Source organism: Gopherus flavomarginatus, chromosome 3, assembly GCF_025201925.1.
Source record: "Gopherus flavomarginatus isolate rGopFla2 chromosome 3, rGopFla2.mat.asm, whole genome shotgun sequence".
NCBI lineage: Eukaryota > Metazoa > Chordata > Testudines > Testudinidae > Gopherus > Gopherus flavomarginatus.
In genome coordinates, this window is record NC_066619.1 from 125655210 (window position 1) to 125670321 (window position 15112).

The following is a 15112-nucleotide window of genomic DNA, read 5'->3' on the forward strand; positions in this document are numbered from 1 at the left end:
GATCTTAATACAAGGAAAGTAAACCCTTTCCCTCACCGTTGCCTCTCCCAGGCTTCCCCTCCCTGGGTTACCCTGGAAGATCACTGTGTGATTCAAACTCCTTGAATCACAAAACAGAGAGGACAATTCACCTTCCTTCCTCCTTCTCTTTCCCCCTCCCAGACTCTTCCTGAGAGAAAGTAATCCTAACACAGAGAGAAATCAGCCTCTCTCTCCCTATTCCCTCATTTCTCCCCACCAATTCCCTGGTGAATCCAGACCCAGTCCCCTGGGGTCTCACTAGAATAAAAAAACAATTAGATTCTTAAACAAGAAAAGCTTTTAATTAAAGAAAGAAAAAACAGTAAAAATTATCTTTGTAAATTTAAAAAAAATGGAATAGGTACAGGGTCTTTCAGCTACAGACACTGGGAACACCCTCCCAGCCTAAGTATAGAAGTACAAATTAAAATCTTTTCAGCAAAATACCAATTTGAACTCCTTTCAGCCAAATGTACATTTGAACTCCTTCCAACCAAATACACATTTGCAAATAAAGAAAACAAACATAAACCTAATTCGCTTTATCTATCTAGTACTCACTATTCTGAATCTATAAGAACCTGTATCAGGGAGATTGGAGAGAAACCTGGTTGCATGTCTGGTCCCTCTGAGCCCCCGGAGTGAACAACAACCAAAACTAACAGCACAGCACAAAAACTTCCCTCCCTCAAGATTTGAAAGTATCCTGTCCTCTGATTGGTCCTCTGGTCAGGTGACAGCCAGGCTTACTGAACTTGTTAACCCTTTACAGTCAAAGAGATATAAAGTACTTCTGTACTATTAACTTTTCTTATCTGTTTATGACAGTTGTTATACAGATCAGTTGTTCTCCACTGAAGGAAAGACAAGAAGTAATTGACTTAATCTGCAGCAAGGAAGATTTAGGTTAGACATTAGGAAAAACTTCCTGATTCTAAGGATATGCAAGCACTGGAACCAAGAGAGGTCATCGAATTCCAGTCTTTGGGGATTTTTAAGAAGGTTAGCAAAAACCTGTCAGGGATGATCTGCCTCAGTGCAGGGGACTGGACTAGATGACAGATCGAGGTCCCTTCCAGTCCTTCATTTCTATGATTCTATGACATAAGCACCTTTATGTATATGATGAAATCACAATTATTTTTTGATTGTGCAGTATTTCTCAGTGCTGCTTATTCATCAGAGTAGTTGGGACATTTGTGCCACAATTGCTAGAGGAAGAAATACAGCTTCTGTTAGTAAATGGAAGCAGTTTTGAAAGAGTTTACACTTGGAAAAGTGATGGTGTAAAAATAACACCACCTTACTCAGTAGAACTACTCCACGCTGCTTGTATGTTCAGTTTCTTCTGTTTGCTTTAGTGACGGGAAAAAAAAAATTTACTGCTTCTCTTAACTGTGCTGAGCCAACCCGGTGAATTGAGACAGATTCTATTCGTCCTTGGGCATCAACAGACTTGGCCATGAAATTCCAGTTACAGAGCAAGTTGTAGACCTCTACAAACCTATTAGAGTGGGAGAGACATAGGGTGGCTTCATGCTTCGCACACTGGACTGGGATTCAGAAGAGTCACTGCTCTGCCAGAGACATTGTGTGACCTTGGGCAAGTCACTAAATCTTTATGTGTAGGGCAGGAGGGCCATGAGAGGTCATCTAGTCCAGCCTCCTTTCTCCATTCCCATCCTACACTGAGGCAGAACCAGGTATCCCTGACAGGTATTTGTCCAACCTGCTCTTAAAACCTCCCATGATGGGGATTCCACAGCTTCCCTTGGTAACCTATGCCAGTGCTTAATTATCTTTAATTAGAAAGTTTCTCCTAATACAGTATCTAACCTAAATCATCTTTGCTGCAGGTTAAGCCCATTACTTCTTGTCCTAACTTCAGTGGACATGGAGAAGTATTGACACTGTCCTCTCTGTAACACTCTTCAGACGTGTTGCAGGTTATCAGGTCACCCTTCAGTCTCCTTGACTCATGACTAAACATGCCCTGTTTTCTACCCTTTCCTCAGGTTTTCTAAGCCTTTGATCATTTTTGTTGCTGTCCTCTGAACTATCTCCATTTTGTCCATGTCTTTCTTAATAGGTGGTGACTAGAATTGGATGCAGTGAGGCCTCCCCAGTGCCAAGTAGAGGGGACAGTCCTCTCCTGTGTCTTACAAAACTCCTGTTGTTGCACCCCAGAATGATAGTAGCCTTTTTCACAACTGTATCAATTGTTTACTCGTGTTCACTTTGTGATCCACTGTAATCCCTGATCCCTTTCAGCGGTACTGCCATCTAGACAGTTATTCCACATTTTGTATTCATGCATTTGACTTTTTCCCTAAATGTAGGATTTTTTTACTTCATTGAATTTCATCTTGTTGCTTTCAGACCAATTCTTGAATTTGTCAAGGTCATTTTGAATTCTAATCCTGTCCTCCAAAGTGCTTACAACCGCTTCCAGCTCGGTGTTATCTGCAAATTTTATAAGCATGCTCGCCACTCCATGATCCAAGACATTAATGAAAATGTTGAATAGTACCAGACCTAGGACTGACCTCTCTGGAATCCCATTAGTTACCCCTCAACTTGACAGAGCAGTTATCAATGGTTTGCGTTGAGTATGGTTTTTCAAACAGTTATGCATGCACCTTATAATAAATTCATCTAGACTACATTTTCCTAGTTTGCTTATGAAAATGTTATGTGGGATGGTATCAAAAGCCTTGCTGAAATCAAGATACACCATGTCTGCTCCTTATCTCTATCTAGTAGGCCTGTTATCCTATTGTGAAAGGAAATTAGGCTGGTTTGGCATGATTTGTTTTTGACAAATCCGTATTAGCTGTTACTTATTACCCTGTTATCCTCTAGGTGTTTACGAATGGATTGTTTAATGATTTGTTCCATTATCTTTCCATATATCAGTTCACCTGTAAAATAGGGATAGTGTTGAGGATAAAGTCTCTAATGACTGTCCAGTGCTCAGATGTTATGGTGATGTGAGGGTTGGTTATACGAGTACCTAAATGTGAGGGCAGAATCTGCCTGCAGAACCTTTATTAGTGGTGATCAACAAAAGGGAAAGAACCCAGCTTAAGGTTCAGATCCCAGGGTGAGTTTGCACAACTCGCAATAATATAAACATTGTTTACTTCTGAACTGAGCAAGGTTGATACAGGAAGTCACTCCTTCCAATGCCCATTTTAGTGTTACTATGGAACTGTGCTCTTTAAAAATATCTTTCAGTGACAAGGAAAAGCTGAATGTGTGTGTGATATCCTCTGTCTTTGCACATGCATATTAATGTCATCTGAGCTGGGTTCACACAGACTTCTTAAAAGATAAGTTGTCAGAGCAGAATCAGGACTCTGATGTTCTCTTGCTGTTCTGCCACTGACTAATTGTGCCCTTCAGCAAGTTACATAATTTCTGCCTCAGTTTACTTATCTGTGGAACTGGTATAAACACTACTTAGGGTGGTAAAGTTTTGTGTTAAAGCACTTAACCTCTTACAGTGTGATGTAAGTTTCAAAAATTTATTTTTCATTTGATTGCGTTTTGCTATGTAGAGTTGGTCAATAGTGGAAAGACATGGGAACTGTTATGTAGTGCTACTGCGGGGGTAGGCAACCTATGGCACGCGTGCCAAAGGCAGCATGTGAGCTGATTTTCAGTGGCACTCTCACTGCCCGGGTCCTGGCCACTGGTCTGGGGGGCTCTGCATTTTAATTTAATTTTAAATGAAGCTTTTTAAACATTTTAAAAACCTTACATACAACAATAGTTAAGTTATATATTATAGACTTAGAGAAAGAGACCTTCTAAAAACATGAAAATGTATTACTGCCACGCAAAATCTTAAATTAGAGTGAATAAACGAAGACTCGGCACACCACTCCTGAAAGGTTGCCGACCCCTGTGCTACTGTGTGACTTGTGGTTGGTATCTCTCTCCTAGGTGGATCTCCACGAAATAGTCTTGAGGTTTTAACACCAGAAGTTCCTGGAGAAAGGGACCGTGGTAATTGCATTACATCGCTGCAGCTCCATCCCAAAGGATGGGCTACTCTTCTTCGGTGCTCAAGTAATACAGATGACCAGGAGGTAAAACAAACAAACAAAAACCATGGCACATACTTAAAAACTTAGCACTTAGAATAAGAAGTGTAAAATCCTAGAACTGCAGATCAAATTCCTTAATTGCAAATGAACATGGATTTTGCATCTCCATGATTGACAGTGGATTGACTTTTTTTTTCTAATTACACTACACTGTTTTGGATTGAATTAGAAATAGGGTGACTCATTGATATTCAATTTATGCCATTTGCCTAACCTTTGCATTTGGCATCTTTGGGAATGATAGGAAGCTAATAGTAATGTGGGGAATCACCTGCTTTTCCTGACCACCATAGCATGCCTGTCTCCGGGAGATTTGCAGTTTGAATGTTTGTCCCATTCCATTTGTCGCCTGGCATGCAGGTGAGCGCAGTGATTGGATAGGCAGCCTGCATTTCAGTCTGAATGTGACCAGTAAGGACACAATTAAGAAAGAGGAGTTTGAGCTGAGAATTTCTCAGTCTGACAGTCTGGAAGAAAAAGTGTACAAGGACTTAAGGCTGTGCTATCATCATTATGAGTAGCCTGCCATGATGTGCAGTAGGTCAACAAATGCTGCAGCTGAGCGCCCCAAGGGGCTTCAACTGAGCTACTTAAAGTCAGGCAAAGGTGAACTGTGAAAACACTTGAGGCCAGGAAAAAATAGCAAACAGGGCAATGGTGCATATCCAGAATTATCAAGTGTTCTTAAGTCAGATCGTAGCATGCCACCTCTTCTTGCCATTCCTGATATTTGCAGGGAAGAAGCATGTGCTAGCAAGTTGAATCACTGACAGACATTACATGTGTGCTTCATGCAGGACGCCAGGAACTTGACACCACAGACCAGGATGACCAAGATTTGTTTTCAAATGCAGGTTTTGCCTTCAGGCTTTTGGTGGAGAAAACCACTCCTGCAAATCCAGAAGCTTGTCTAAACATGCTGAGAGCCTTCAGATTGCACCATTGTTCTGAATAATTGTACGGACATTAAAACCTTAAGGAGTGTTCATAGTAGCATGGGGTGTTTTATATACATGATACAGCTTTGTATTCACAGTACTTGGCTAAGCCAACAGTCTGTAGCAAATGTGATTCCTTACCAGTAGAAAATGTGTTGGATGTCCTAAGTGCTTGACAACAGCAGTTCCTAAATATCAGCGTATATGCCTGTTGGAGGTCATCAAGAGATCTTAATTATCTGCGTATAAGAGAGAGGCTTGTGTGCGCTGCTCTAAGAAATCTGATGTTATACTGCTGGCTCATTAGCAGAATATCTGTGGATCAGTGAATACCCTGCCGGAGAGACATTGGTGGTAGTGTTTTCATACCAAAATGAAAACTTCTGTCATAGGGTTTAGGGCCCGAAAGGGAGCAGTAGATCTCCAGTATATCACAGGCCATTAAACTTTTAACCAGTTACCCCTGTGTTGGGCCTGATAACTTGTGTTTAGCTAAAGCAGATCTTCCAGAAATGCATCCAGTGCAGAACATGCAGAGCTATCATTTGTGAGTCACGGATTCCATCCTCTAGCAACCTTTTTCCATCTTTGAAATGGTGAAAATAAAATTGTCCCTGAAATCTCCTTGCTATTGCAGGGTTGGGCTGGAGCTTGCCTGAGTAGTGTGCTAGGAGACCGAGGCATATATTCAGGTCACTTTCTAAGAAAAAAAAGGCTAATTTTTAATAACACTTGCCAGTGATAAACCAGTATTGTTTAGCTCCATCTGCCACGTTTTGCATTGGAATGGCTTTGTTCCATACCAAAGCAACTGTCATGTTCTGCAAGTGTCTTGCAAAGTAATTACTGGAAGGTTGGCAGACTTACACTGAGATGTATATTGACTAGTCTATGAATTGACAATCAAACCATTGTAAGATACATTGTGTTACTTCACACTAAGAAGTGCTTTCTGAAAATGCAGATAACTGAGTTTCCTTAGCTTATTCAATGTGAGTGGCCTTATTGTAACTTTTGCAAGAAACCAGTGTCTAACTAGGACAGGTGGCTGCCTCATTCTTTCCTGTGGACATTTACATAAAGAATTGGACTCCGATACATACATTATGACTTTCATCGAAAAATTGTTACAGGTTGCTTTCCCAGCTTCGCTCCACACATCTCATTACATGGCAGCTGGAAATCTTGAACTTTCGTCCAAGCTTAAGTCACAGTGGTGTAAACTCCAACTTGTTATAAGCTTAAAAAAATCCCAAAAACCTCACCACCCTTAGGTGCTTATGCTGCAAATTAAAATTCTCTACTGCTGGCTAGTCAGGACGAGCAGAATACAGAGCTGCCCATAATGGACAAGCATTAGTAACTTCGAGTGAGCTCCCATACAATGCAGTCAGAAGTGCCTAGATACAGGATTGCCTTTTCTTATCTATATGGGGCAAAGAAACTACCAAAATAAACAGATGTTTATTGGATAAGCATAAGAGATGGAAAGGCTTTTCCAAAAGGTTTTGATGATGCAGCAGGTAGCTTAGTTACAAAAGAAGTTGGTAATGATACAACCCATATATGAGGCTTCATGGATAGATTCATTGACTCGGGTCAGTTCAGTATAGTGAATTGTTCCTCTTACCTGTTTGCTAAATAACTAAAGGCAGCTTCTACATCCTCTGCAAAGGTACAGCCAGCTTCCTTTCTGAATGGTCTTGTGGGTGCTTCAGTAGATTAGTCTTGAGACTAATTAATGGAGTATCCTTCTCATTGTTTTCAGAGGGGTGCTGAGCTCTGACCACCTGTTAAAGCATAACCTTTTCCTCACAGTTTCATGAGTAGGATACAAAACTTTGCCAGATTAAGATATAGGGTTCAATGTCGTTGTTTTTTTACAAATATTGGCATCTTTAAAGCTAGCATCTTGCATTGTGTTTTCCTGTCTTACAGCACTTCAAAGAATTGTTGCAAAAAGTGAAATTCACTTTCTAAAAGACTTATGTTGTGTGCTACAAAATTGCATTTAAATAGAGGTGATTTCAGACCATTGGTAAAATTTTTGCAGTGTTTTGCATTAATATCTGATTTATATTCACAATTTAACCCTCAGTCCTGCAAAAATGTAAGTACATGCAAGGCCGGCTTTAGGCGTATTCCACCAATTCCCCCGAATCAGGCCCCGCTCCTAAGAGGGCCCCGCGCCCAGTGAGAATCCCTTCCCTGGCTAGAGGCACTTTTTTTATTTTTACTCACCTGGCGGCACTCTGGGTCTTCAGCGGCACTTCGGCAGTGGGTCCTTCACTTGTTCTGGGTCTTCGGCGGCACTTTGGTGGTGGGTCCTTCACTTGTTCTGGGTCTTCGGCGGCACTTTGGCGGTGGGACCTTCAGTGCTGCTGAAGACCTGGAGTGAGTGAATGACCCACCGCTGAAGTTCTGCCAAAGACTTGGAGTACTGCCCGGTGAGTACAAGCCCCACGTGTTTTTTTGTGTGTGTTTTTTTTTTTTTTTTTTTTTTTTAAGTCATCCCTGCTGGGGCCCATCGAAACTGTTCGAATTGGGCCCCACACCTCCTAAAGCCGGCCCTGAGTACATGCTTCACTTTAACCACAAGTAGTGCCATTTGAGTTCAGTGAGATTGCTCATGTGAGTAAAGTCGCATGGGCATGTCTTTTCAGAATCAATACCTTAAACATGAATTGAAGTGACCTGTTTAGTAGCCCAACAAATACAAAAAGTACAACCTTGTCCTCTCCTTAACTTTAACCCAAGTGCCAGCGTGGTTTTCTCTCTAGTTACTTGTTCAGCAGAAGTTTGAGAAGTACTCAGTGTGAATGAATGCCTTTTCATAGGGTACAGCTCTAGATTGCCACCATTTGGATTACTGTTGGCTGGAACTAATGTACGTATCGACATACTGCCAGTGATTTTCCTACAAAAGCTTTCTCTTTTCTTCTAAGTGTTTTTTCCAATTTGTGTTGAGGTTGAAATTCCAGTGTCTAATCATAGAATATCAGGGTTGGAAGGGACCTCAGGAGGTCATCTAGTCCAACCCCCTGCTCAAAGCAGGACCAATCCCCAGACAGATTTTTACCCCAGTTCTCTAAATGGCCCCCTCAAGGATTGAACTTGCAACTCTGGGTTTAGCAGGCCAGTGCTCAAACTACTGAGTATCCCTCCCCACTAAAGAACCTGGAAATGCTGGGGATTGAACCCAGGGCCTCATACATGCGAAGCATGCACTCTGCCACTGAGCTATGTCCTCAGATGAGTCACTGTATCACAGTTCCAGTTGACGCTCTATTTCCTTGAACGTTTCCTATGCTGCAGCAGGTGCATCTTCTCTTCTATACAGCAGCCCGGCATTTTACTTCCTCCAGTTAAATCAGATGTTGTATTTTGAATGATTTATTTTAGCAACAACACATCTGCTTCTGCACTGAGAGAAATCCTGTGTCAATTTTACCTATTCAGTTTAAAGGGGGGAAATGGCCTAAGGGATATTCTGCTTTAAATAGCTCACAGCAGTAAGTGGTATCAAAGGAGAGAGAAGTAAAGTGTTGGCTTTAGTTCCTATGTCTAACTCACTTCACCTACATGGGGGGGGTGAATGAATAACTGGGTTGCTCCTCGTGTATGTGGATAAATATAACTGTCCTCTCTCCCCGTCTAGTGGACCTGTGTGTACGAATTCCAAGAAGGAGCCCCAGTGCGCCCTGTCTCACCTCGTTGTTCTCTCCGATTGACTCACTGCATTGAAGAAGCCAATGTAGGCCGGGGTTACATCAAAGAACTTTGTTTCAGCCCTGATGGTCGAATGATTTCCTCCCCGCATGGCTACGGGATCCGCTTGCTGGGATTTGACATGCAGTGCAGTGAACTTGTCGACTGTTTGCCCAAAGAAGCCGGTCCCTTGCAGGAAATCCGCTCTCTGTATTCACACAACGATGTGGTATTGACGACCAAGTTTTCTCCAACACATTGTCAGATTGCCTCAGGGTGCCTTAGTGGACGTGTTTCTTTATATCAGCCAAAGTTCTAGGCACATCTTGCATCAACAGGAACTTCACAGATGTTTGTTTTTATAATTACTTCAGTTTGGTTGAAGTGTGTTCTTTTTAAAGAAAAATCTTGTAAATGTGGACAAGATCATAATTACTATGGTCTGTGAACATTGCGATGACATGAGTACTCAGTCCAGCACTGTATGTGTTCTGACACTACACGTCAGGCTCTGTGCATTCTGTTTTCAGCCTTCCATGCAAACCTCTGCTTCTGATGATCCAGTGCCACTGATTTCAAGTCTTTCTGGTTGGGTTTCACAGTAGCACTTGTTGGTCTTTCAGCGTGACTTAGGGTGGACTATCTGCAAGATGTCTCGCTAGGGCTGAGGGAATTGTTACACCAAACAATGCCCACACGTTTCCTGCTGGTACGATCTTTCCTTGCCAGAAAGGAGCTGGACTTCCTGACATCCTCTCACTTGCCCTCCTATTGCTGTAACTTTTTTCTCTACAACAATTAGGTAATGGAGCTGTTCTCCTGCGTACTAGATTAGTTTAGCCACAAAGAAAAACACTTTCCTTTCACAATATAATGATTGACTAGAAAAATGTTGTCACCTTTCTGTAATGTTTTGCTATAGTTAAATCTCTTAGCTTGTTTTCCTTAATGTGCATATATTGTGTTTATTGCAAGATGGTAAAAGATCAGGATGGAGATGCATTTCTGCAGTGAATTCAGTAGGAAGACATTGCTGTATTGAGCAGGGAAGCCGGAGTTGATCATTGCATAAGAGTTGTTTGGAATGTTTTGACATAAAATGACAAGTTTAAAATGCCCCTGGCAAGGTAAGTTGTGCCCCAGACACTAAGGTTTCTAATTGCTGCCCTTATTGTAGGAGGCTTTCCACATTAATAAAAAAATCTTAATCACATTTTGTTTTAAAACTTAAGAAATGCTACCCTCGAAGTTTCCCTTTGTGTTACCAAGGCTGAGCTGCATGATAAAATACTCTTTTGTAACATGCCCAGATCTTAGCCACCACCTTTGCAAAAGAATTAGCCTGAAGCGAGTCTGCTCTCACTCTGCCAAATTAAACAGTCCTTCAGATTACATTGTCAGTATGGAACAGAGCATGGTATATGCAGGCTAACTATATAATTATCTGGATTCAACTGGATTTTTCAGCAGCAAGAATACACAGATACAACTAATCAGTTTCACTTATCCTCAGTGCTGTTTACTCTTCTGAACATACAGTTGCTTCAGTAGTAATCACAAGAACATAATATTCTGGGTATCATTTTTATCTGCAGAAAAAAGATAGTCCTCTAGTGGCTCAAAACCCAACAGTCTGCAAGTGGATGTATGTATCATTTCATAGTATGGGTGGAAAGCAAATGAATTTAATCATATTTAAAATTTGGAATACCTATTGCATGAAACTAGGAACGAAACTCAAGACTTGACAAGTGCACAGACTATCATTATGGAGGAGATGAACATGGCTTCCTACTAGTCACTCGCTTGGAGTGAAGAGAAGGTACAAAGCTTCTGGAGGCAGAAAACCTTTCTCCATGGGGACACTTGCTCAGCTATGGTACTAACTAGGTTAAAAAGCATTTTTTAAAACCCACAGTTTAAATATACAGGAATGGGACTTTACACTAGAAATTGCCAGTGAAGATTTCCTAGCCTAAACTGTACTTAGCTTATCCGTGAGGCTTTAGTGGACCCCGTGAAGTCAGAAAATTTTGCTGGAAAGAATTTAGATGTTGGTCCTCAGTGGTATCTGAAGAGATTTTAAATAAAATAGACTTACTGTAGATTTACTCTTGAACAAAAAACAGTCTAGCAGAAGGTGCTATGGGTCCAGGCTGATCAGGTCCAGTAGATGAAGATCTGGAAGCCTGGCAATGGACTGGATCACTCCATGAGTCATGCCGTGTGTGTGTGTGTGTGTGTGTGTGTATCAATGGAACTCACTTTAACGTTAACTCACTTTGAGTGTCTGGTGCCTCATGGGAAAGCTTTGGAGAAATTGATTTAGGAACCCTGCTGCTTTTTGCTGGCTTGTTATTACTGAGGGTATTTGCATGAACATAGAATTGTTGTTACTGTTGGAGGAAGGTTAATCTACTCCTGCCTCATCTCTTGTTTGAAATTATATTTAACTCCATAGCAACTGATTGTTGGAGGATTGAGTTCAAGTGACTGAACCTGCAGCAATTGAGAAACAAAATTCCCTATTTCCACACAAAATAAGCCTGAGCTGATTAACCCTTCCCTCCCCACCGTTTCTCCTGTATGAAGTGACTACCTGCAAAACTCTTTCTGGACACCAGCGTCGGTATTGAGGCGGCAGTGGCTCTTAACCTAGTCATACGCTAAGTTAATGGAGCAAAGTAGAGGGTTCTCTCTTCCTCTTTCAGCAACTAATGTACACAGTTACTTCTGCCCAGAATGAAAGGACGTGCCTTGGAGTCAGTGCATCATTGAAGTGAAAACTGGGTACTGCATGGGCTTGCTCTTTATCACTGGAACTCCCACCAGGAGCTCCCAATAGCAGTGCTGGGAGACGTACAAGTACGTGATGGAAGTATGTATTCTCTTGGAATTAAACACTTGTTTTAAACCTGAAATGTACTAGGCTGTGTGAGCAAAATCATTCATTTTGACACCACTCCGGCATATGTATTAGAAATAAACCAGTTTCAGCATAAAACAGAATGATCGAGCTAAATAAGTTTACTGGTTTTTCTCAAAGAAAAACAGAGGATTGAGTGGGTGTAGTAGGAAGCATGCTCCTCTAGGCCAGTTTTTTAGTCGTCCTACAAAATGACTTGTCCAAAATGCAAATTGTTGAAATTAAAAATCCCTCCCTTCGGTCCTCACCCACCTTTGTTGTGTATCTATTTGTACTGTTAATAGTCTGCAAATCCAATTCTCAGTCCATTTGGATTTGTTGAATGGGAGTGACTCTGCTTACAAGGTATTTTCCTTATCTGTGATGTAAGGGACTACAAGTTATATTAAATACCCAATGTACTACTCTGCATGACCAGGATTCAAGCGTCTGAACTGCAAAGTAGTAAAAGCTCGTGTGGAGAATGTCTAATTTGGAAACAGTTTTTAGATTATTAGACTTTATATTAAAAAAATTTTTACAGAGGAACAGGAATCTGCTGTTATCTGTGTTTGGGTGGCAGAACTAGATATAAATTGTGCTCTTGAAATGAACCGTAGTGAAGGATTTACAGCTCGCAGACCAAAGGATGGGAAATTGGGTTAAGTTTGGGTAGCCTTTTAGTACTAAGTTAATTTTAAAAACCAGAATGAAGAGTATTTTCTCAGCCAGCAGGCGCATATGCAACTATCATACCACTTAGGAATAATATACCCCGACAGAATTATGTAGGACCCTGATTCTCCAGCTTTTCTTTCTGTGGACCACTTGATAAGGAAATGTTCCTCCCAGGGACCATCTCGTCTCAGAACATCCCAGTCCTGCTACTCCTTGGCTTTCTAAATGATTTGCTGTAAAGATCAATGGCAAATCCTTTTGAATTGCTCTAAAGTACTGTTTGCACAGGTGTATTAATTTGAAATGCAGAAAAGCACCCTGCAGCTTTTTGTAATTGAAATGCAGAAAAGCACCCTGCAGCTTTTTGTAATTTTTATTAAGACTATTGGAATTCCTTGAAAGGCTTATTTTGCATTTTTTTTTAAAAATCTATGCCTGTCAATATGCACTGAGTATTGGTTTTTTTAAGTCTACCTCATGACATGCTTTTTTTAAAAGGTTATTGCTCTGAAACATTTGACACTAATTTTTCTGTATAAATAGAGAATTGTTACTGTGTTAAATAGATGACATATCGCTACTATTTAAAATGCACAGCACCTGGAGTGACCATCTAAAACAGCTCATCACTTTGAAGCGAGACCACTGGAAAGCGCAAGGCTGATGCTAGAGGTTGCCCTGTTTTGGGGTTTTGCTCATGTTTTGTGGTGCTTTGTAGTGTATGTATAGTGTGTTGTAGGAGCAGATACGTTTTTATATTAAGACCAATTCCGTCCATGTATGCTGTAAGAATGTTGCCTAACTTTTCTGATTACATTTTGCAATAAGTTGAATTAGAATGAGATGATTTTAGGTTGTGATTATTTAACTACTTTCAATAATAGCTGGAAGGTTTCAGTGAAAGCAAATAGATTTTACTTCAGTATAGTTAACAGTACCTTGAAACACTTTTGACTAGTTAGATGCCTTGCAGTTACAGCTCCAAAAAATTATTCTCTCACCACTTTTGTCTTTCTAATTCACATTATCTTGCCTTATGGAATTAAAGTGACTTGGAGTAAGCATTGGAGTTTTTTTTCTAGGTAGCAGAAAAGTTATACACTTGCTTTGCATTAAATTCTGAAAGACTAACCATCTTCCATCTCAATACTATATAAGGAGCAAAGTGGGTTAAATAGATAAACCCAGAATTAAGGTAGTGGTTTATACCAATAATTTTTATCATCTTTTTGTATTGGTATATTTTATACCCCTCGTACTAAACCTATTGCTAAATTTTAAAGTATTTCTCAGAGGTAGTGATCTTAGCTGGCCTGTGAAGTGTGCAATATGCTTTCTAAATGCATGGTTCATATTCATTAGTTACTGTAGTAAAGTGTAATTCTTCCACCTTCAGCATGACTGAGAAGCAGAACTCCCTAGGAATGTTTACTTTTTAGAAGTGTTTATGAAAACCACGACTAGTGTGTTTGAAGCCAGTAACTCTTGTATTTGTCCAGTGACCATATTGGTGAAGTGGAGTGCAGTTTTCACATGTTCCACTAGAGGTCAGATTTAAATCACCAGAGCAGGCAACATTTTTGGCAAAGGAAGAGGGAACAGAGTAAAAATGAAATTTACTTTAAAAACAAAAAAAAAGTTTGTAGCTCAGTGAAAAGATCTAGGTGGCATGTATCTATTTTTGGGGTGGGGAGAATGGGGAAAAGCAACATATATCTAGAGATACACTAAAGGATTAAAGCCCAAAACTTGGCTTGCTTTGTTAATCTGAAATCTCCTAGACCAGATTCTAACTGTTTACATGGAAAACGGACTAGTGAAAACTAACATTTTTTCATTCCTCCTACAATATTGTATTTATAGGAGGAGTGCAAACACTGTTCCTTAGGGATGCCACAAATAATGCCAATACAGAAAGAAGTTTAGGTATTGCAAAGTAAAACTGAAGTCTTCACTAAACAGAGCTCTGTAAAATTCAGGCTCTTCATAATGCAACAAATATATTTGCCACACAGAAACTAAAAACAAATGCTAGTTTCCAAGTTTATGATAAAAAGAAAAAGGCCTGTCTTTTTTCCCCTTATAACTTGATTGCTCAGTTGGAAGCGGGGTGGGGAGCATGATCTTAGGCAATGGTGCATTCTCTGCTATGACACTGGTATTCAACAGGGTCTCCAACCACCTGTAAGTCTTTTTTTTAATACAAGAGTAAGTTGTGTATGTAGAATATTTTGAAATACTCAAGGTTTCATAGTCAGAGGGGGTAGACTTTTAATACAATACACACCAAGTAGCAGAGCTGTTCTGAATATACTGTACTTGCTCCTATTCAGTAACTTGTACTGTTTGTGAACAGTTTCTCTTGCTTGCAAAATAAACATTTACTAAAGCAATTCAGTGCATTTTTTGAAAGGCGATAGGGTGCATTTTTTCTAAATGTTAAGTTCTATTCTATACTTCTAACAGAACCACATAGCTCTTTACTGCACCATTTGCTTCCAGTCCTAGCCACTGCTTCAACTTAATGAAATAAATTAAGATTCTCAAGTATTGCATCCCTTTTAGGGGTGAAAAAAAACCAGTCATTGACTGTTTGTTTATTTTTCTGAATCTCCTTTTTGCACACTGTATTTGCTAAGCTATTCTCACAGCTTTTGCCGATAAGTCTAGAGAAGGTGCTGGAGATCAGAGATGTGGCATCTGGTACACTACTGTATCTCCACTTCTATTAGATTGACTCGTCTGATGCA

The 15112-nt window shown here is 40.3% G+C and overlaps 1 protein-coding gene across 1 annotated transcript in view; it reads left to right on the forward strand.

Moving 5' to 3' along the window:
• Positions 1 to 14424, forward strand: part of DCAF10 (DDB1 and CUL4 associated factor 10) — a 31472-nt gene extending 17048 nt beyond the window's left edge. The window contains exons 6-7 of the mRNA XM_050943135.1: positions 3970 to 4115; positions 8730 to 14424. Of these exons, the coding sequence (XP_050799092.1) occupies positions 3970 to 4115; positions 8730 to 9098 (515 nt within the window). The 3' untranslated portion in view covers positions 9099 to 14424. The remainder of the gene's footprint in view (positions 1 to 3969; positions 4116 to 8729) is intronic.
• The last annotated feature ends 688 nt before the right edge of the window (positions 14425 to 15112 follow it).